The 23,956-nt window shown below is 44.4% G+C and overlaps 1 protein-coding gene across 3 annotated transcripts; it reads right to left on the bottom strand.

Moving 5' to 3' along the window:
* Window positions 1–262: 262 nt before the first annotated feature.
* Window positions 263–23,850, bottom strand: LOC133131444 (T-lymphocyte surface antigen Ly-9-like). 3 transcript variants are annotated; one of them, XM_061246813.1, is made up of 7 exons: window positions 23,751–23,850; window positions 15,230–15,523; window positions 11,284–11,547; window positions 9,800–9,835; window positions 5,242–5,355; window positions 3,806–3,841; window positions 263–3,334 (listed from the first exon to the last, which is right to left on the bottom strand). In XM_061246813.1, exons 1-7 carry the CDS (start codon window positions 23,788–23,790, stop codon window positions 3,288–3,290), a joined length of 831 nt encoding a protein of 276 aa, XP_061102797.1. In that variant the 5' UTR covers window positions 23,791–23,850; the 3' UTR covers window positions 263–3,287. The 3 variants fall into 3 exon arrangements, with proteins under 3 accessions (XP_061102797.1, XP_061102795.1, XP_061102798.1); XM_061246811.1 differs by lacking the exon at window positions 23,751–23,850 and adding an exon at window positions 19,335–19,674; XM_061246814.1 differs by lacking the exon at window positions 23,751–23,850 and adding an exon at window positions 19,335–19,673 and having other exon boundaries at window positions 5,254–5,355.
* Window positions 23,851–23,956: the final 106 nt, after the last annotated feature.

The following is a 23,956-nucleotide window of genomic DNA, read 5'->3' as shown; positions in this document are numbered from 1 at the left end:
TCAGTCAGAACTTTAACCTTGCTCCTTAGTACTCTAAATCTAAGTCCCCCGACTTCAGACTCCTCCGCTGACAAGTAGGGCTGCTCATTATCTCTGAACCACATATTTTTCCTCTTACGGGCGTTCTTGCTACCACCTCAATGGCGTTTGCGAGGGGTTAACAATGCATTCCTTCCTAACCATCCCTGTCAATCTCATATCAGCGGGGCCTAGGGCCGGGTCCTCGACAAGTGTGTAGCTAATGACACTGTGAATTCAGGTATTATTTGAGCACAAAGCTTTATTGTTTTAGCATCAATCATAGAAAACCTTTTATAGTCACAGGAGGACAAAAGGATCAGACAAACAATATCAGAGAAATAAGGCATTCTGGGTATTTGTACATACCACAATGACTGCAAAGCTCATGGATACAGCAAAAAAAGATCACATTGAGTCAACAGAATTTCATAAAATCACAATGAAAAGCAAGAGCACACAGATATTTCAGGGTAGATTGTCAGTTATTCAAAGTCTCTCTTATGGCAAGTGCATGCAGGTCTGGGGCCTGGTTTAATGGCAGTGTGTACTGATATGAAATAACATTAACCCACTCCCCCACATTAATGTATGACACTGAATGAATGAAAGAAAATGGTAAAGGAAATAACTGAGGTTCACTTAATAAAATGAAAATAAAACTAGCAATGTTTACAGCACTTTCATGAGAAAAAGTTCACAAAAATAATAAGGAATGTTGATATCCAGTGTAATTAAAGGTGCAAATGGAGAACAGATCCCTCTGTCACACCTCAGATGCACCTTCCTCACTCCAGTGTGTGTGCTCCAGTACTGAGTGACTCTGTTCCTCACTCTGCTCCAGTACTCAGTGACTCTGTTCCTCACTGTGCTCCAGTACTCAGTGACTCTGTTCCTCACTCTGCTCCAGTACTCAGTGACTCTGTTCCTCACTGTGCTCCAGTACTCAGTGACTCTGTTCCTCACTCTGCTCCAGTACTCAGTGACTCTGTGCCTCACTCTGCTCCAGTACTCAGTGACTCTGTGCCTCACTCTGCTCCAGTACTCAGTGACTCTGTTCCTCACTCTGCTCCAGTACTAAGTGACTCTGTTCCTCACTCTGCTCCAGTACTCAGTGACTCTGTTCTTTCTCTTCAGCACCTGGTCCCTAATTCATACTCTTACTGGACTGAACACACGGGTCTAAAATGGCCTGCTATTAATGTGGCCATTTCATAAAATATCAAGCAATATTTCACATTGAGAAAGGTCTTGAACTGATCACATGCACACACACACACACATACACACACACATGGACACACATGCGCGCACACACACACACACTCAAGCACACACACACATACACACATGCACATACATGCACACGCACACACACACACACTCAAGCACACACACATACACACATGCACATACATGCACACACAGACATACACAGACACGCACACACACACACACACACTCTCTCTCTCACACACACACACACACACACACCTGCACTACAGTACAGCATGCACACACACACACACGCACGCACACACACACACACACACACGCACACACACCTGCACTACAGTACAGCATACACAGATATAAATGTACCACTACATGACATTATGAGGGGTGAGTGGTCCCTACATGTTTGGGGTTCTGGGTTCTCTGGGGGATTTTATAAAGTAGTTTCAGCTCGCCTTCCTCTCTCACAGGTCAGATATATTACTGAAAAAAGAGTGGAGTGAACTCATACAGTAGTATACACTCAGTGAGCACTTTATTAGGTATTTATTACGTATTTTTTAGACTTCTGCTATAGCCTATCCACTTAGAGTTATGATGCGCTGTGTGTTCAGCGATGTTCTTCTGCATACCACTGTTGTATTGCGTGGTCATTTGTGTTACTGTCACCTTCCTGTCAGCTTTGACCAGTCTGGCCATTCTCCTCTGACGTCTCTCATTAACAAGGCATTTCTGTCCACAGAACTGCTGCTCATTGTATTTAGAATTTTTTTTATTGCACCAAACTCTAGAGACTAGTGTGCATGAAAATCCCAGGAGATCAGCAGTTTCTGAGATACTCAAACCACCCTGTCTGCCAGCAACAATCATTCCACAGTCAAAGTCACTTAGATTTCATCTTTTCCCCATTCTGATGGGTGATATGAGCATTAGCTGAAGCTCCTGACCTGTATCTACTTGATTGTATGCATTGCACTGCTGCCATACGATTGGCTGATAATTGTATGAATAAGTAGGTGTAATAAAAATGTTCCTAATAAAGTGCTCAGTGAGCGTATATCACAGCAAAAACTAATATAGACCCCTTCAAATTGGTAAACAATAATGACATAACAAAGATTTGCATGCATTTTCACAACAGAACAATGTTACACAGCAGTTATCTTAGCAAACTTATCATTCCATACTTATTATTATGTGGATTCATACTATACTCATTCTTTCATTCCTACCAAGTATAACTGGCTGGCGGTGGAATTTGTCAGAAATTAATCACTTTCTGTCCTTGCCCTTTTAGATTTGAACAATTTCTTCATCGATATGAGGGTGTTTGAATGTGGTTTGATTAACCAGAATGACGGGTCTGACTGTGATTGGTTGTCTCTCAGTGAGTCAGATGGATGTGTCTGGCTGTGATTGGTTGTCTTTGGACGGGTCTGACTGTGATTGGTTGTCTCTCAGTGAGTCAGAGGGATGTGTCTGGTTGTGATTGGTTGTCTTTGGAAGGGTCTGACTGTGATTGGTTGTCTCTCAGTGAGTCAGAGGGATATGTCTGGCTGTGATTGGTTGTCTCTCAGTGAGTCAGATGGATGTGTCTGACTGTGATTGGTTGTCTCTCAGTGAGTCAGATGGATGTGTCTGGCTGTGATTGGTTGTCTCTGGATGGGTCTGATGTGATTGGTTGTCTCTGGAAGGGTCTGAATGTGATTGGTTGTCTCTCAGTGGGTCAGAGGGATATGTCTGGCTGTGATTGGTTGCCTCAGGACGGGTCTGACTGTGACTGGTTGTCTGTCAGTGAGCCTGAGGGATGTGTCTGGCTGTGATTGGTTGTCTCTGGACGGGTCTGACTGTGATTGGTTGTCTCTGGACGGGCTTGAATGTGATTGGTTGTCTCTCAGTCAGTCAGGGGTGGGTCTCACTCCAGTCTCATTGACAGATCATTCTGTTGGTTACAGGTGGGTGGGATCATTTTGTTGGCCAAAGGTGGGTGGGATCATTCTGTTGGTTACAGGTGGGTGGGATCATTCTGTTGGTTACAGGTGGGTGGGTTCTCCCTGGTTCTCTCCCTGTTTTAACAGTCCTGTGGAGAAAAAGTTTAATTTAAATAATAATGAGCAAACAAACAGAGGGACTGACTCACAGACACAGACAGACTGAGGACATGTTAGTGTGGATTACTGCAGTAGTTACTGTGAGACAAAGAGGAACTACTGTCCTGGTGTGGTCAGTATCTCATGTACACAAACATACACACACACATGTACTTAGATGTACACACGTGTACATACAGAAACACACACCTGCACACACACACACACACACACACACGTGTACATACAGAAACACACACCTGCACACACACACATGTACATACAGAAACACACACACACGTGTGTACATACTGAAACACACACACATACACACGTGTGTACATACAGAAACACACACCTACACACACACACGTGTACATACAGAAACACACACCTACACACACATCCTCAAAGTCAGGTGGAGGAGGCTGAATGGAATCACACAGAGAGAGAATTCTTACCGTCAGTGTTTGGTGCAGTCTCTCCCTGTTTCTGCTCTGTAATCAGAAAGACAGCAGAGTTTATTCTGAATGCACATGGAGCAGCACTGTTTTAATACACATCAGTAACCCAATCACTGCTCTCCCACACGTTAGCATGTTAGCTGTGCTGTTCAGGGAGTACATTCATCATCAAGTTATTCCAGGTTTTCCAACAGCAATTAGACATGAATACAAGCAAAATAAATTATGTTATTCATTTTCTTTTGGTCAGTGGTTGCAGCATCTCTATATTGGGTCATTGAGGCCATACAATAATCATGTTTATGGGGTTTGTTTCTCCAGGAGTATCTGGGTCTGGTTTCTGCAGACAGTGTCATGTAGCTGAATGCCACACTCAGAGCAAGTATCTGCAGCCAGTGATTGTGTTTGTTGGGCGTCTGTGAGGGGCATGTCACACGTTCTATCTGAAGCCTGGAACCACAGAATAAGAAACAACTGGTGTCCTTAACTCCCCTAGTACAGCTCACCCACCTATGCAAATATGTTAAAGTCCTCCCCTGTTTATATCCAGAATAATTGTGTTTTACTGACAGAACAGAAAGTGCATAATCATATCAGAACCATGAATGCATTTGGTTGCAGCATATATATTTGCATTGCATATTTTTGCAGCGTGTACTTTTAGAGGGTGTATTTTTATATGCAGTGTGTATACTTTTTAGTCATAGTGACTTTTTTCAGTTATGAATTTTTAGTCATAATGTAGAAACTAAAAGACACTTATCACTTACATGGTCTTTCTTTTCCCTACAAAATTTTACAGATTACAAGATGTTGCAGATTAGTATGTACTGACCTGTCTTTGTTAAACAATCAGAGCCTATGAGTTATTGTACAGTATATTTACGTGTAGCACTGTGTGGCCCCTGTTCTGTAATGTGGGGGTTCCTGTAGGACTGTGTGGCCCCTGTGCTGTAGTGTGGGGGTTCATGTAGGACTGTGTGGCCCCTGTGCTGTAGTGTGGGGGTTCATGTAGGACTGTGGGGCCCCTGTGCTGTGTGTGGGGGTTCATGTAGGACTGTGTGGGTCCTGTGCTGTAGTGTGGGGGTTCAGTCCCCTAGCCAGTCACACTAAAGTATCTACAGCTAGAACCCCACCCTGATTCTGCAGCTCAGAGCTACAGAGATGGATTATGGGTAATCTACAGGGTGAGTCAAGCTGCTTCACAGAAACAAGGGGAAAATCCCACCCTATTGGCCACCAGCACTCAGTTAGCTCTGATCCTATTGGCCACCGGCACTCAGTTAACTCTGATCCTATTGGCCACCGGCACTCAGTTAACTCTGATCCTGTTGGCCAGCTTCACTGAGACACAGCTCCTTCCTGTTTCTAAAGCATTCAGGAACCCTGTGTTTAATGCTGACAGAGCTCAAAGCGGTGTGGCTGATGCTTACTTTCATACTTACTGATACGGCGGTGGAAATAAATGACAACTGCAATGAAAGCGAAGACAGCGATGAAGAGAACAACACCAAGAACACTAGCAACGATTTCCCCCGTGTTGATCCCTGAGGAGAGAGAAAAACAGAATATTAACAAAACAAATATATTTTAATACAAACTGTGTTACTTAGGGGGTCCACTCCTAACTTTAAATTCATAACAAAAATGGTTATCGGTCTATTTAAATCTGTCTGTTTTGTTAGTTTGTTGTCAGATTGTAATGTGGGCCTGCCATTCTCTCCAGTGGTTTCTCTGTATACGCTTTCAGACAGATGTGGTTCTGGTTCTGTTCTGGAGTCTCAGAACCTTGCTGCTTTCTGGCGAACCAGCCCGCGTCCATACCAGTTTAAGAAGAACCAAAGTTCCACCGCCCTCCGTTGATGATCATGAGCGTAGCTCAATGCACAAGGCCGGTGGAATATGACACGAATATGATGAATATGATGATGTCACGGTTCACAAGGAAAAAACAACTCTTTTTTGGTTCCAGCTGAGAACCAAATTTTCAGGTTCCGAACCTATTTATTTTGGGTCTGAATGCGCCGGGCCGGTTCAAAATTAGGTTTGGGAACGGAACCGGCACGGAGCCTTGCCGGTGTGAAAGGCCTATGTCTGATCTGCTCGTGTACTGACCCGTTTTTGTGCGCCTATACCACTGCTTTTTGGTTCTTCTGTTTGTATTTGACCCACTGTGTTTGGACTTTGTTTGGATTCCCAGTTTGTGATTTTGGATTTTGTTTTGGTTTACCTGCCTTCTCTGACTACCTTTCTGTTAACATACTTTTGCTTTTTGGATTACCTGTGTTATGTCTGTTTGCTTGGTTACCGAACCCCTGTCTAGATTACTGACTATGAACTGCATTGTCTACTATTCCTGTTTGCCTGTGCTTGACCATTGCCTGTGTAACCTGCCAGTCATTCAATAGACTTTTATTGGAAGACTTTTCAGTTTGCAAATGGGCAAACTGGGCAGCCTGTAGCATAGCGTAGTGGTTAAGGTGAATGACTGGGACACGCAAGGTGTTGGGCCCTTGAGCAAGGCCCTTAACCCTGCATTGCTCGAGGGGAGGACTGTCTCCTGCCTAGTCTCTCAACTGTACGTCGCTCTGGATAAGAGCGTCTGCCAAATATCATTAATGGGTTCTGCATTTGACACAATGTGTTTTAAACTAGTAGGTTGGTTACACATAGTTAATGAACTGCCAGAACCTGCAGGTTCTTTCTGTATAATATACGCCGTATCCATCATCTCCTGACAGAGAAAGCCACCCAGCTCCTAGTCCAGGCGCTCGTCATTTCCCGCCTGGATTTCTGCAACTCCCTCCTAGCCGGTCTCCCAGCGTGTGCCATCAAGCCCCTCCTACTTTTGACCCCTCTGCCCTGAACAACTACCGGCCTGTCTCTCTTCTTCCCTTTCTCGCTAAAACTCTGGAACTGGCGGTCTGCTCCCAACTGTCCACTTATCTTTTCCAGAACAATCTCCATGACCCCAACCAGTCTGGCTTCAAGAGTGGCCACTCCACTGAAACCGCCCTGCTCGCGGTCACTGAGGCACTCCACTCTGCTAAAGCAAAATCCCTCTCCTCTGTCCTCATCTTCCTCGACCTGTCGGCCGCCTTCAATACAGTCAACCATGAGATTCTGCTCTCATCGCTGTCTGGGATGGGTGTCACAGGTTCTGCACTCGCTTGGTTTTCCTCCTACCTCTCTGGTCGCTCCTACCAGGTGACTTGGAGGGGCTCAGTCTCCGACCCTCACCCCCTATGAACTGGAGTCCCGCAGGGCTCGGTTCTTGGGCCTCTCCTCTTCTCGCTGTACACCATGTCTCTTGGTTCTGTTATCTCTTCCCACGGCTTTTCTTATCATTCCTACGCTGATAACACCCAACTCTTCATTTCCTTCCCCCCCGACACCCAAATCACCACAGGGATCTCTGCCTGCTTGGCTGATATCTCTGCGTGGATGACTTCCCATCACCTGAAGCTCAACCGTGCCAAAACTGAGCTTCTCTACATCCCTGCTAAGTCCTCTCTGTCAATCGACCTCTCATTGACTGTTGAGGACTTTGTAGTTTCCTCCTCCCGTATGGCAAAGAATCTTGGGGTGACTCTTGATAACTGCCTCACCCTGGCTCCGCAAGTATCCTCCACTGCCAGAACCTGCAGGTTCTTTCTGTATAATATACGCCGTATCCGTCATCTCCTGACAGAGAAAGCCACCCAGCTCCTAGTCCAGGCGCTCGTCATTTCCCGCCTGGATTACTGTAACTCCCTCCCAGCCGGTCTCCCAGCGTGTGCCATCAAGCCCCTCCAGCTGGTCCAGAATGCTGCAGCCCGCCTGATCACCAGTCAGCCCAGGTCGGCTCATGTCACCCCACTTCTCATTGGCCTCCACTGCCTTCCTATTGCCGCACGCATCCGTTTCAAGGCCCTAGTGTTGGCATTTCAGGCTGCTAAGGGGACTGCCCCACCTCACATACAATCCCTGATCACTCCCTACTCCCCAGCTAGACCACTCCGGTCTGCCAGCTCTAGTCGCCTTACGGTTCCCTCTCTACGTGCACCTGGCGGTCAAGCTGCACGTTCACGCCTGTTTTCCGTTCTGGTTCCTCAGTGATGGAATGACTTGCCTACCACTGTCAGAACAGCAGAATCCCTCCCCCTATTTCGACACAGACTCAAAACCCACCTTTTCAAACTCTACCTTAGCCCTCCCTCCTGATTTACCCTGCCCCTCCTTTCTGATATCCCTATCCTTGTCTAACCCCCCCCAAAAAAAAAAAAAAAAAAATATATATATATATATATATATATATATATATATATATATATATTTTGCACTTATGATGACGACTATGTTTACAACAGCATTCCATGTGTGTTTTCCTAGTTCTGGATGTGATGCTTTGACTTATGGTAGAACCTATGCACTTTGGATTAAAAGCGTCTGCCAAATGACAAAATGTAAATGTAAGTGTAGCCACAATAAGATCCGCACAGCTGTTGGGCCCTTGAGCAAGGCCCTTAACCCTGCATTGCTCCAGGGGAGGACTGTCTCCTGCGTAGTCTCTCAACTGTACGTCGCTCTGGATGAGAGCATCTGCCAAATGTCATTAATGGGTTCTGCATTCTGACACTACGTGTTTTAAACAAGTAGTTAATTGGTTACACATAGTTAATGAACTATATGAGTACAGACACACCTATGAGTGCAGCACTCCACTCAGGTGTGAGTGAGGTGTGTAGGTGTGTACAGGTGTGAGTGAGGTGTGTCGGTGTGTACAGGTGTGAGTGAGGTGTGTCGGTGTGTACAGGTGTGAGTGAGGTGTGTAGGTGTGTACAGGTGTGAGTGAGGTGTGTACAGGTGTGTGTGAGGTGTGTAGGTGTGTACAGGTGTGTGTAAGGTGTGTAGGTGTGTACAGGTGTGAGTGAGGTGTGTAGGTGTGTACAGGTGTGTGTGAGGTGTGTAGGTGTGTACAGGTGTGAGTGATGTGTGTAGGTGTGTACAGGTGTGAGTGAGGTGTGTCGGTGTGTACAGGTGTGAGTGAGGTGTGTAGGTGTGTACAGGTGTGAGTGAGGTGTGTACAGGTGTGTGTGAGGTGTGTAGGTGTGTACAGGTGTGTGTAAGGTGTGTAGGTGTGTACAGGTGTGAGTGAGGTGTGTAGGTGTGTACAGGTGTGTGTGAGGTGTGTAGGTGTGTACAGGTGTGAGTGAGGTGTGTAGGTGTGTACAGGTGTGTGTGAGGTGTGTAGGTGTGTACAGGTGTGAGTGAGGTGTGTAGGTGTGTACAGGTGTGAGTGATCTGTGTAGGTGTGTAAAGGTGTGTGTGAGGTGTGTAGGTGTGTACAGGTGTGAGTGAGGTGTGTAGGTGTGTACAGGTGTGAGTGAGGTGTGTGTAGGTGTGTACAGGTGTGAGTGAGGTGTGTACAGGTGTGAGTGAGGTGTGTAGGTGTGTACAGGTGTGAGTGAGGTGTGGAGGTGTGTACAGGTGTGAGTGAGGTGTGTAGGTGTGTACAGGTGTGTGTGAGGTGTGTACAGGTGTGAGTGAGGTGTGTACAGGTGTGAGTGAGGTGTGTAGGTGTGTACAGGTGTGAGTGAGGTGTGTAGGTGTGTACAGGTGTGAGTGAGGTGTGTAGGTGTGTTACGGTGTGAGGTGTGTACAGGTGTGAGTGAGGTGTGTACAGGTGTGAGTGAGGTGTGTAGGTGTGTAACGGTGTGAGGTGTGTACAGGTGTGAGTGAGGTGTGTACAGGTGTGTGTGAGGTGTGTAGGTGTGTACAGGTGTGAGTGAGGTGTGTAGGTGTGTACAGGTGTGAGTGAGATATGTAGGTGTGTACAGGAGTGTGTGAGGTGTGTAGGTGTGTACAGGTGTGAGTGAGGTGTATAGGTGTGTCCAGGTGTGTGTGAGGTGTGTAGGTGTGTACAGGTGTGAGTGAGGTGTGAGTGAGGTGTGAGTGAGGTGTGTAAGAGTTGATTTCACACATGTAAGAACATTGCACTGTGGTTCTTACCCGAGGTGCTGGTCGTAGGAGCAGGAAGTCCAGGGGCTTCAGGGTCACATGACAAAAAGACTGCCATTAGTACAGCTGTACAGGTAATATGAACAATACTAATAATAATGTAACATTGATTGCATTGGTCTCCAATCCATAGCACCTCATAACCTTAAATTTAAAACAGCATACTAGATGAAACACTCAGATCAATACACTGATAAACACGTGTCTTGTGCATGAACAATTATTATGAGAAAATATCAAGTTATAACAACATAACTATTCATATTTTTTATAAAAAGGGAATACATTAGAAATGGCCGAAATGCACTTTTACACATATCACATGTGACCTCAGCAAGGTTCACATGCTCTCCTGGGGCCACAGTGGGACACAGGGGCCACTTTCATTCTATTACAGAGAAGACCCATTATCGGGTTCTGAAAAGAGCACATACTGGTTGGTCTAGATTTGATCCTTTCTGGAGAATAATTTTAGTGTGGAGTCAAAAGAGCTGCCTTTCTGAAAACATGGGAGGTCAAAGTTCAATTTCAGATATCAGGAGACTGAACATCATGTGTTGTAACAATAGACCAATAAAATAGAGCTCATATTACAAAATGAATACAATTCCGCTTCCCCAAAAAAACAAACATAAACCACAAATAATTTCCCCATTTTAGCATTTTTTCCTCCTCAGTAGGATCCAGTGCACACAGGGGCCACTTTACATTATTCAATCACATTTCCCCCCTCCAAAAAAAACAAATGCTCTCAAGTAGGATCCAGGGTGCATGGAGGTGTGAGCAGGTGTGAGCAGGTGTGAGTGAGGTGTGTAGGTGTGTACAGGTGTGTACAGGTGTGAGTGAGGTGTGTACAGGTGTGTGTGAGGTGTGTAGGTGTGTACATGTGTGAGTGAGGTGTGTAGGTGTGTACAGGTGTGAGTGAGGTGTGTAGGTGTGTACAGGTGTGAGTGAGGTGTGTAGGTGTGTACAGGTGTGTACAGGTGTGAGTGAGGTGTGTAGGAGTACAGGTGTGAGTGAGGTCTGTAGGTGTGTACAGGTGTGGGTGAGGTGTGTAGGTGTGTACAGGTGTGAGTGAGGTGTGTAGGTGTGTACAGGTGTGAGTGAGGTGTGTAGGTGTGTAGGTGTGTACAGGTGTGAGTGAGGTGTGTAGGTGTATACAGGTGTGTGTGAGGTGTGTAGGTGTGTACAGATGTGAGTGAGGTGTGTAGGTGTGTACAGGTGTGTGTGAGGTGTGTAGGTGTGTGTGAGGTGTGTAGGTGTGTACAGATGTGAGAGAGGTGTGTAGGTGTGTACAGGTGTGAGTGAGGTGTGTAGGTGTGTACAGATGTGAGTGAGGTGTGTAGGTGTGTACAGGTGTGAGTGAGGTGTGTACAGGTGTGTAGGTGTGTACAGGTGTGAGTGAGGTGTGTAGGTGTGTACAGGTGTGAGGTGTGTAGGTGTGTACAGGTGTGAGTGAGGTGCAGTAAGCTCACCTGTGCAGTGGTCTCCCACAGTCAGTGGGTCTGATGTATTAGTACTGACAGAGTTCTTCGCTTCACAGGTGTAGGTACCGCTCTTCTCCACAGGCACAGACAGATACAGATCTGGAGCACTGCGAGGAGGGTGGGCGTCATAGGGAGAATGCTCTCCCTCTCTGTACCAGGTCAGGGTCGCGTCTGTCCCTCTCTCCACAGTGCACATTAACTTGCAGGGATATTCATCACTAATGACACTGACATTGGGTTTTGATACAGGAACTGTGCAGAGAGAACAGAGTGAGATAGTGAAAACAGTATTCAAAAACATCATTACTGCAGTATAATTATGAGTCAAATATGAATCTGAGTGGCTCTCTGCTCTGCAACAAGAGTGGGGACAGAACATTGGATATTTTCTATTTAAATGTTTAACTGAACAGGTAAAATAAATAAACCGACATTCATCATTTAACTGTGTCACCCAACACTAACAGAGCCACCCAATGTTACTGGCAGCCTGGATGACTTTATGACATCATCCCTCCATATGAGGCATGCAATTATGACATCATCACTACTGGTGAGCCATTACTACAGAAGAAGAGCAGTATGTCTGTACTGCACCACATACCGTGTAGAACAGAACACAAACATGGTTATAACATTTCACCTGTACAGTCCAGATCAAATCTGCTTAGTCTGGACCAATCAGAAACAAGTGGAGAAAACCTACATGGGAATGGTTTCTTATATGTTCAGAGAAAGAACATTTCTCTCTTATACATTCTGTGTATCTAAATGATCGGATCATGAGGTAACAGCAAAAGTTCAACATGATAAAAATAACGTGATATTGATAATCTTTAAACCATAGACACTATATTAATCCAGTCCGCAGGGGTAAGAACATTACTGTGTTGTTCTGTAACTCACCGTTGTTCTCTAGGCGTGTAGGTGTAAGTATTTCCGAGAACATACGTGAAAGAGAGACGATAATATATTAAACCTGTTTACACTCGCCCCCTAGTGGGGCAGGCGCCAACGTCAGTGATTTGGACCGGTGTCTCTTTTCTATAATAAACGGTTACACTGAAATGATCCGCTCCAAGTCTGACATCACAGCAATTAGCACAGCGTGAGCTTGCCCTTGGCGCAGCCGCAGTCTGATTGGCTCGTTCTCCGTTCAGCAGGACCGTAAACCCGCAGCGTCATTCAGTCTCTTCGCCCTCAGAACTCACAGGGACGCATGTGAACTTTCAGCTGAAAACGACAGCTTACGATAACAGGGACCGCTTTACAACAAAAACGTATTTTCCCTTACGCGATGAAAAACGTTGCACTCAAATCTATAACCGCGTGTTATATTTTATTTCATAATAGATACTTCTTTTGAATTAAAAGTAAGTTTGCTAAGTTATTTTCGCTTAACTTTATATGATTAAAACAACAAACGAAGCAAGTTGCCCAACCACAAAGTATTTAGTTGTTTCATCATCTATGTAGGTTAATATACCAGCTAAATCTCAGAAGTAGCTGGTTAGCACCCCCACCACTACACAGGTAAACCAGTCCCCAGCACTATTTCCTATATCGTGGTCTCCGGAAACATACGTACTCTGCATACATACAATGGTAATTGAACTACAATGGTAGGTACAGTAGGGCTCTTCCACCTAATCTTTCCTGTGTGCCATTTAACGCTGTTCTGATGATCTTCCTCATAAGAGCTGAGAAATAAACATGTTTTTAGTTTTTATTCAAGCTCTAACCGATGCGTAAACAGTTCCGCAACGTGTTTCCTTCCACTGCAGCTGCACTTATGACGTGAGGTTATTCTACTGCTAAATCAATGCTAGTGTTATTTTATATCGAAATATTTGAAGATGTAATTTACATGGATACGGGGATTCATGGTGATAGCAGGACAGCAAATCAAGGCTCCGCAAAATCTGCTGTAAGCGGGGAGTAGCTTCTAAATTTCTAAATTAGGCTCTTAAGAGAAGCACACGCAGGCCGTTATTATTAACGTACGAACTGAATGTATTCGAAATCAGCAGCTACATGGTCCTTCATTAATCCTTTTCATATATCCATGAGTTCTTTTTTTCCTTTTGACGTTTTTCAGTCCACTATTTATCCAATTTTATCCAATCCGCAAACGTATCCACCTTGGACTGTAACCGTGTTCTAACGAATACGAAATGTTTTCCCCTTTCTCAGTATAATTTACAGTCTTGGGTTAGTTGAAAGGTATCCGACTGCTTTCTGGCTTGACCATATCTTGTTACTGTAGTTAGACAGTCCCTGTCCAGTTTTCAAGCTACACACACAGTTAAGAGAGCAGGCAGCCCAGCTAGTTACACTGCTAAAGTTCATCTAGCTAGCAGAGTTCTTGTGCGTTACTATCAGCAATTTTACGCATCACAGCAAACCTCCATCTCCAACAATGAATCCTTTTTCTTCTATAATTTCTCGCCAATCTTACATGCTCTTAGTGGTCATGTTCATGCAGAGAAGCTGCTTGTGTTTATATGTTGAAAATATTATCGGTACGTGACAGTGCGCAGTTTAAAACGGAATTGAATTAGAAACGTTATAGCTGAGAAATCAGAAGCATTCGGCGACGTCCCCTCGGTCACGTGTTGCCACCAATGGTGTCCGCTCAGTCTCTATCGTAATCAAATCTGTAAATACGAATCTTCTTTAAAAACATTGAAAAGTAAATGGAATTTGACAATAAAAAAGAATGAGCAACGCATTCCATAATTTGAGAAGGCTGGAGAGACTCTTGGGGAGGTTTGGGAAAGTTTTAAAAGCTAACACACCTGTTGAACGCGGCTGCCTGCACATGCGCACAAATGCCCTGAGATGTGGAAAACATTCCGCTGAATCGCAGTAAGACGGTATTTTTATTTCCGTATCACTACACGGCTGTGCTAACGAATAAATATGGAATTAAATACGAAGGATTTTGCTTTTTTAGCGCAAATACTGTTTTGTATTGTGTGTACTTTGTGTTGTTGATCAGACAGGCATAGATGCCGATCGTTCAGCTTTGATGGCTCAGAGGTTTCTTACAGTTTGAGACTCTGCCTGTGCCCGTGCTGTCTGTACTTATGAAACTCACCGTTGTTCTCTAGGCGTGTAGGTGTAAGTATTTCCGAGAACATACGTGAAAGAGAGACGATAATATATTAGAACAGTCATGAACACAAACATTACACAAACAAATACAGTATATAATCACATTACAATACAGTAATATCAAGTTTGTTTTATTTTACAAAGAGAAAATGACAGATATATTGAAATTCAGCCTCCTAATTATATCATGTAACCTGTACATATGGCTGTAATATCCATGTACTTCAGGATTTGAGAAGGTTTTTTGTAAACCTGTGTGAAACCTTCCTGATGACAGAGTTGAAGATCTGTCCTCTGATCAGGGGTCTTGGTGGCAGTAGTGTGGCTGCTGTACTCAGTGTATCACAGTGACCTGAGCTTATACCCCTGGCCCCTGTTACAGGTGGTTATTATGGGCCTGTTCAGGGATAATGGCTACAGTGGTACAGCAGGGAGTCTAATGAACACAGCAGCAACCTAACTGAGGAACTACTACTTCTGTAACAAGGAACACTGAGCTTTACATAATCAACTGAGAAAGAATGAAGAGTTCATTCAAAATGACTTTAAATTGATACTTTAAAGTGAAACTGCTTCAAAATACACAACACTTCAGAAGGCAGTTTTGCATACCTGAGAGAATTGGCTACAGAGTTGCAACAGAGTGGAAAATATCTGACATTTTTAAAAATGGCTCAGAGTGGCACTGTACTGAACACACACAACCCCTGCCACACTGCACACACTGCTCACACTGCTCACACTGCACACACTGCACACACTGCTCACACTGCACACACTGCACACACTGCACACACACATAGCCAGTCATACTTACCGTACATTGTCAGCTGGTATTTCTCCTCTACAGACTGAGTCCCATTGTTTCTCACAACTTTATACAATCCTTTGTCATTCATCTTGAGGCCGGAGAGAGAGAATCCTGTGCTGCTGTCCCAGTGCAGTCTGTCCACGTACTTCCCCTTTGAGTAATCCGTAACCACGCCACTGGTCACCACGGCGATGGGGTCAGTGTTGTAGAACAAACGCCCATCCTGCCCTGCAGCTGGGAACACCATGCTCCTTCCCACAATGCCTTGCAGCTCCTTAACCTGGCCATACACTCTCACTGCTGCAGACACACAGAGAGAGGACTCCATCAGGGACAATCACAATCACACTCACTGCTGCAGACACACAGAGAGAGGACTCCATCAGGGATAATCACAATCACAATCACTGCTGCAGACACACAGAGAGAGGACTCCATCAGGGATAATCACAATCACAATCACTGCTGCAGACACACAGAGAGAGGACTCCATCAGGGACAATCACAATCACACTCAGTGCTGCAGACACAGAGAGAGAGGACTCCGTCAGGGACAATCACAATCACACTCAGTGCTGCAGACACACAGAGAGAGGACTCCATCAGGGACAATCACAATCACATTCACTGCTGGAGACACACAGAGAGAGGACTCCGTCAGGGACAATCACAATCACACTCAGTGCTGCAGACACAGAGAGAGAGGACTCCGTCAGGGACAATCACAATCACACTCAGTGCTGCAGACACACAGAGAGAGGACTCCATCAGGGACAATCACAATCACATTCACTGCTGCAGACACAGAGAGAGAGGACTCCGTCAGGGACAATCACAATCACACTCAGTGCTGCAGACACACAGAGAGAGGACTCCATCAGGGACAATCACAATCACACTCACTGCTGCAGACACACAGAGAGAGAGGACTCCATCAGGGACAATCACAATCACACTCAGTGCTGCAGACACACAGAGAGAGGACTCCATCAGGGACAATCACAATCACATTCACTGCTGCAGACACAGAGAGAGAGGACTCCGTCAGGGACAATCACAATCACACTCAGTGCTGCAGACACACAGAGAGAGGACTCCATCAGGGACAATCACAATCACACTCCCTGCTGCAGACACACAGAGAGAGAGAGGACTCCATCAGGGACAATCACACACACTGCTGCAGACACAGAGAGAGAGAGAGGACTCCATCAGGGACAATCACACACACTGCTGCAGACACAGAGAGAGGACTCCATCAGGGACAATCACAATCACACTGCTGCAGACACAGAGAGAGGACTCCATCAGGGACAATCACAAGATAATAAATGTTATACTGCACCTGTACACACATACGCACACACACACACATATACACACTGTACAGAGACATACATACATTTTTTTACGTTGTATTGTGTTGTGGTCTGTTTTTCTTGTTGTACTGTTAACTATTTTTCATGTTGCTACTTGTGAAACTGTATGTGCTGCCAGGACTCCCATGAAAAATATATTTTTAATCTTAGTGGGAATACTGCTGCTAAAATAAAGGTTAAATAAATAAAAGAGTTACTTGCCAATTATATTACACTGATACACAGTATACTTTCTGGGAAAAGGGTTTTAAAGCAGGTATCACAGTTCACCAGGTATGTTTCATACTGTAGTGAAAACTGTTTGTGCTTTGTATTCACCTAAACTTTGGAACTACAAGTTTTACTTTACAAAGGACCAAAGTCCTACAATGTAGTGCATTAGTTTCATTGCAAGGCTGTTACTAGGTTATTTCTACCTCCTGGAAACAGCATTTTAATGTCTCAAAGGTAAACATGATTTATACCCCAATGCCTTCATTATAGTGCATATATATATGAATCAGTCTATCTTTATTTGAAAACATTAATTCAACTTTCATTGTTAATTGCAATCTAGCAAAGGTAAATGGGAATCATTTACAGCAATACAGCACCAGTGCTGATGTCAGTGATGGGAAACAGAGGAGGCCTCCACCAATCAGAGCCCACTGTAACAACCAATAGAAGCCCTTCCTCCAGCCCCTCCCTGCTCTGCCCACAGCCTCACAATACCTCCTGCTTCTCTCTCACTTCTGCACACTCATCCTCTCTCTCTCTCTTTCTCTAGGTCACCGTCCCCATGATGCAGTGCTGTATATAATGTTTGTGTTGAGGCTGGTGGAGTTTGTGTTGGCGACTCTGGCAGTGGTTGTGTTACTCCATCTGTATCATAAAGTTCTCACTCAAAACAGATAACTACCCATATCATGACTCACACACACACACACACACACACACACACACACACACACACTCACAAACACACACTCACACACATGCTCACACACACACACACACACACACACTACCATCATCAGGGAGTGAACTGGATGAAATGACCAAACTCTTGTACCCTGCCCTCTACCCTGCCTTGCAGGGTGCAGAGGTGGAAAATCCAGGCCCAGAAAGTAAAAGTCCTCCACAGCATTTTCTTCCCCTCCATTTGCTAATTAGCACAATTATTCAGCCAGGAGGTAGAAGGTGTGAGTGAGTTCCGTTTGGAGGGCACACAAGGTTATTATCGTTGTGTTCCCTGGACCTCCCACCTCTGACAGGGTGCCCACAAAGACCACTTCATTCAGGCACCCGAGCGCCCAATGGGTCCACAAAATTACCCAAAATCTCCGCTGTCTGATGTCAGAGCCGGCAAGTCAGCTACCCTTACAGTGGGTCAGACACTTCACCAACAAACACAAAGGAAACATTGCTGCGAAAAATCTAATTGCATAAATATGTGTGAAAAATTGATATGAAGAGAGATTTCTGAATTGATACAGAGTGTGTAAAACCTCTGATCTGCTGCTTATAAAGAGGTACAGTACAGTGCAGAGTGTAAACCTGTTATTCGTGGGGTAGACAGTAAAGCTTGGCTCATCACCTTTAGAGCGTGTGTGTGTGTGCGTGCGTGCGTGAGTGTGTGTGTGTGTGTGCGTGCGTGCGTGCGTGAGTGTGTGTGTGTGTGTGTGTGTGTGTGTGTGTGTGAGAAAGAGTATGGGGACAAGCAGGGGCCAATACCCCCTGGAGCTTGAGGATTGAGGCCATTCTTATTGTGCCAGTTCCCTTGATCAGGGGAAACCCAGAGCCTGACTCCCCTCCTGCCTGTCCTGGTGGCTATCGTTGCCTTGCTGTTAAAGATTGCATGATAAGATACAGAAATAAGATCTTTCTGGTCCACGAACTCGCATTTTGGAACTAAATCTTCAACAGGAAAAACGGGGGCGGTCCTTTGGCACACTTCTCATCTCCGGAAGAGGTTTTGGCAGCAGTCCGATGCTTCAGCGCAATTTTCTATCCAATAGGAGCTGGAGCTGCGCGCATTCCCAGACTCCGGGAAAGAACTGCGCCAACAAGGTTCCGTCGCGACAGATTTGTTTGCAGAAATATCCTTTATCATATAGCTGTCAAAATCTGTAAAACATTTTGTTGTGTTTCACGGAGATCACAACACTTGACTCGTGAATTGCGCGATGTCATGCATTTCAACCCGTGCAAACTGTAAAACGAGTCGCAATTCACAAATATATATTTATGTTTTTAAATATCAAATAAATAACTTTTCCTTGTTTGCTTAGCGAAAAAAGCACCGCCACCAAAAAGCTATTTAGAGCCCGTATCTCCGCTTCAGCCGAGCCGAATATACATTTCTAAAGCGCATGGATGGTCTGATAGTTCGCGGATACGTTGTAAGATTAGATCATCAGACGTAGCGTGCAGCAGCCTCTAACCATTGCCGCTGCTTACCAACTACTTCTCGACCGTACCGGTCCATACAGTTGGCGACAAATACGCCAGCATTTCACGGAAAAATATAGCCCTTTCTGAGCGGTAACTAAAGCCTACTTTAATTTAACTCTCTCGTATAAGCAGCATTTCAGTTATCAACGAAACTACGTCATTCAATAATCTGCGTCGCGTAATGTACTTTCGGTTTGCTTGTTTCAGCACATTTCAAGCTATCGTGAGAGCACGTTTATTGAAACGGTAATATGCCGCGACACTCTGGTTTAATACAGCAGAGAGGTTGCTCGTATTACCTGAGGTGAGAAGCAGGAACACTGAGAAGATGCTCTTCATGGCTTCTCTCCGCTGCGGTCTGATGCTGATCAGCGGCTCAGGTCGCCCTCCTCTCTCCGTGCCGAGCGACCGTTTTAATGCCACGCCTTTATACCCGCTGGTACCTTCCTTCCCTCAAGGCTCAGCCAGCCACAGATAATGTGTACATACCTCTTCACAGGCAGTTTTTATTTAATGTATTTTGATCAAATCTATCGGTAGCTAAGTTATTAGTTGCTAATCTGTCACCTTTAGTTCACTTGTGTCATCCATTTGACTCTTCATACAGTAGCCTACACCTGTTAAGTATAAAAACAACGGCTCAATTCCCACATATGCGATGAGAACCGTAAAACCACACTGGCACTCAGGTGACATTCCCGTTTATGATCTGATGGGCGCATATCCACCCCCGGCAGGAACACGTAACACCTCAAAGTGGCCTCTGGACCCGTCTTTCAGAAATAATGGCACAGTAACAGGTAGGAAACACATCGCCAGCCTGTTGTGCCATTAGATTGTTAGATTGTTATTGCACCTGTCATGTTGAGCGCCATAGTGACAGTTCAACACGAGCAATCAGGTCCAATAAGGTAGTGTCGGATTCAAATCTGAAACACAATAACAGCTCTGCACAAGTGAGAGTAAATTGAGTACAGCTTTATTCAATATGCATATCGGGTCCAGCGCTTCCAAAGCGGAGAACAATGCCTTATACTTCGTTACAGCTTATATACACATTCTGTTGCTGGGGAGAGTGGGGCAGTCCCTGTCTCCCTCCAGTCAGCAGCCAGCACATGCACCAAGAGAAACAATTCCCTATGACACATATTTGTTCGCGTTGCTACAGTTCAGTGGAAATTTCCACTGGTAGACAGCTTCTGTCTGCACATTAGTAGAAGTGGGCTCATATTAATGCTTTGCACAAATTACACAGTTAAAGCCATATGAGCTATATTTCGTGAGCCAATTAAACATTTCCTACAGTAGCAATTAAGGGGCTCCTGGGTATAACTCTGTTAGGAACCATATTCAACAAAACAGGACAAGTTTAGAATGAACACTTTCTATTTTCTGGCCAAATTATATATTCTCCCAAAGAATGTTTCATCTACAGGTAAATTATAAAGCACTTTATTGATTCTAGGGGAAACCTAAGTAATATGCTATTCAAATATGTATAATTTTGAATACGTTCAAAATTCCATTTTGTGAGTTGAAGTAAACTCCAAGTCACCTTCTATTAGGCAAGGGTGCCCCCTTGTGGCAGAAAATCAAATAGGCTAATAACGCATTGGGAAACTGAAATAAGAAGTAGTCAGGCTTTATGATACATTCCCTGCATTTACTGCATTTACATCTGACAGTGTTTTACAGTTTTACAGTCACTTTGACACTCATTTCAGAACCTAGAGGTCATTTTTCAAAACTGTAGACACAAAACTGAAAACGGAGAATCAAAATGCACATTTTCAAAAAAAATTCATCGCTTGTATACAATATACATAAAACCAATAATTTGTTCACTGAACCAAATCACAATCACACCACTTAACTGTCAAAGTATTAGCATTTCAAAATGAAATACACACATTACATTTTAAAATACTGTCTTTTTATTAATTACAATGCCTCTAACTACAAATGGATCCAACCATTCAAAATGTATGTGTATGTGTGTGTTAATGTTCTCCTGTATGTGTGTGTTAATGGTCTTTCATATAAGTGGGTCAATGTTCTCCTGTATGTGTATTAATGTTCTTTTGTATGTGTGTTTTAATGTTCCCTGAAATGTGTGTGTTAATGTTCTTCTGTAGGTGTGTGTTTATTATATTATATTAATTGCATTTTGGCAGACGCTCTTATCCAGAGCGACGTACAGTTGATGAGACTAAGCAGGAGACAATCCTTAAGGGCCTAACTCAAGGGCCCAACAGCTGTGCGGATCTTATTATGACTATACCGGGGATCGAACCACCGACCTTGTGGGTCCCAGTCAAGTACCTTAACCACTACGTTACAGGCCACCCACCAATGCCTTGAGTAATTTGCTGACAGCTCTATAAATGACCCTGGTTCAAGCCTGCACTTGAGCACAGTAAGATCATTAGGACACACTTGCAGTCTGCAGCTGTAGCCAGTACTCATACACATGTCAGATAAGATATGATTGAGTCAATTAAATAATTAAGACAAGAAATTGGCACAATATCCTGAAACGGATCAGCCCTTGTTGTGCAGTTCTGCATTCAATATGAACCCCTGGAACAATGACATGACATTCTCTTTGAATCTTTTGTAGGTAAAAAAACGATATTTAGCATTTGCTGTGCCAGGTGCATTCTAAACTCAATGCCATTGCATAATTACATTAGGTTGACTGCACTTGAAACCTAATCTGATCAAAGCTAATTACATATTGTAGGGATTTGCTGTGCAGCACTGAAATGAACAGGGTTCCCTGTTCCGTGTAAACTGCTTATTGCAACATAATGTAGACATGCAACAGATGATCACCGGATTTCCTTCAGAGATTTCTTGCAACTGCTTGTTTTTTCCAACTTAATTACTATATAACCATAATGGACAAGACATTTCTGGTTCCAATTAATAGCAAAAAATATAGCATTCTTGAATGGCTTGAGCTCTGTAGTTCACACAACGCTATTGTAAATGCCCAATTGTATTGTAAATAAATCTGCCATGAATTAGTGCCATACATAAGTTCAATGTAAACTCAATAGCAGTGACAACTGTACCCAAGAAATGTGCATACTGCATTGGCTGATGGTAGCACTGGCTGCATGCACAAAAACACGTTCCAATTGGACTGGCATTCAGATAACCGGTTTGCCAAATTACATTATATACTAATTCAACCAATTTTCTCCCTCCAAACATACACTTTTCTCCATATGCTATATAGTTCCCCATAGTTGTACAAAATGGTTGCACTGGTTAGACTGCCGTTTTGTGTGTGTGTGGGAGTGTGTGTGTGTGTGTGTTTGTGTGTATTAGTGTGAGTGTGTGTGTGTGTATTAGTGTGAGTGTGTGTGTGTGTGTGTGGGAGTTTGTGCGTGTGTGAGTGTGGGAGTGTGTGTGTGTGTGTGTGTGTGTTTGTGTGTATTAGTGTGAGTGTGTGTGTGTGTGGGAGTGTGTGTGTGTGTGTGTGTGTGTGTGTGTGTGTGTTTGTGTGTGTGTGTGTGTGTGTGTATGAGTGTGAGTGTGTGTGTATTAGTGTGAGTGTGTGTGTGTGTGAGAGAGAGAGAGAGAGAGAGAGAGAGAGAGAGAGAGAGAGAGAGAGAGAGAGAGAGAGAGAGAGAGAGAGAGAGACTGGGACTGAGAGAATGGGGACAAGCAGGGGGATCCCCCTGGAGCTTGAGGATTGAGGCCATTCTTATTGTGCCAGTTCCCTTGATCAGGGGAAACCCAGAGCCTGACTCCCCTCCTGCCTGTCCTGGTGGCTATCGTTGCCTTGCTGTTAAAGATTGCATGATAAGATACAGAAATAAGATCTTTCTGGTCCACGAACTCGCATTTTGGAACTAAATCTTCAACAGGAAAAACGGGGAGGGGGGCGGTTCTTTGGCACACTTCTAATCTCCGGAAGAGGTTTTGGCAGCAATCCGATGCTTCAGCGTAATTTTCTATCCAATACGAGCTGGAGCTGCGCGCATTCCCAGACTCCGGGAAAGAACTGTACCAACAAGGTTCCGTCGCGACAGATTTGTTTACAGAAATATCCTTTATCATATAGCTCTAAAAACCTGTCCAATTTTTTGTAGTGTCTCACGGAGATCACAACAATAGACTCGTGAATTGCGCGATTTCATGTATTTCAACCCGTGCAAACTAAAACGAGTCGCAATTCATAAATATATCCTTATATTTTCAAATATTGCTGGCAAATAAATAGCTATTTTCCTGGTTTGAAAAAAAAAAACACCGCCACCAAAAAAACCGTGTCCGTATCGCCGCTTCAGCCAAGCCCAGTCCACATTTCTAAAGCGCATGGATGGGCTGATAGTTCGCGGATACGTAGATAGATTAGATCATAAAACGGAGCGCGCAGCAACCCCTAACCATTGCAGCTGTTTACCAACTACTTCTCGACCGTACCGATCCATACAGTTAGCGACAGATACGCCAGCATTTCACGGTAAATTCTATATTTAACCAGCTGTGAGTGGTTACTAAAGCCTGCATTCATTGCACTCTGTCGTATAAGCAGCATTTCCGTTAGCAACAAAACACGGCATTCAGTAATCTGCGCCACATAATGTACTTTCGATTTGCTTGCTTCAGCACATTTCAAGCTATCGTGAGAGCACGTTTATTGAAACAGTAATATGCCGCGACACGCTGGTTTAATACAGCAGAGAGGTTGCTCTTATTACCTGAGGTGAAAAGCAGGAACACTGAGAAGATGCTCTTCATGGCTTCTCTCCGCTGCGGTCTAATGCTGATCCGCGGCTCAGGTCGCCCTCCTCTCTCCGTGCCCAGCGACCGTTTTAATGCCACGCCTTTTTACAAGTTGATCTTTGTCTCATCTGTCCATAGGATGTTGTTTCATTACATTACATTACATTATTGGCATTTGGCA

The sequence above is a fragment of the Conger conger genome, chromosome 6 (genome assembly GCF_963514075.1).
Source record: "Conger conger chromosome 6, fConCon1.1, whole genome shotgun sequence".
NCBI classification, from domain to species: domain Eukaryota; kingdom Metazoa; phylum Chordata; class Actinopteri; order Anguilliformes; family Congridae; genus Conger; species Conger conger.
The sequence above is the reverse complement of the archived record's forward strand: the minus strand, read 5'-3'. Positions and strand labels throughout refer to the sequence as shown.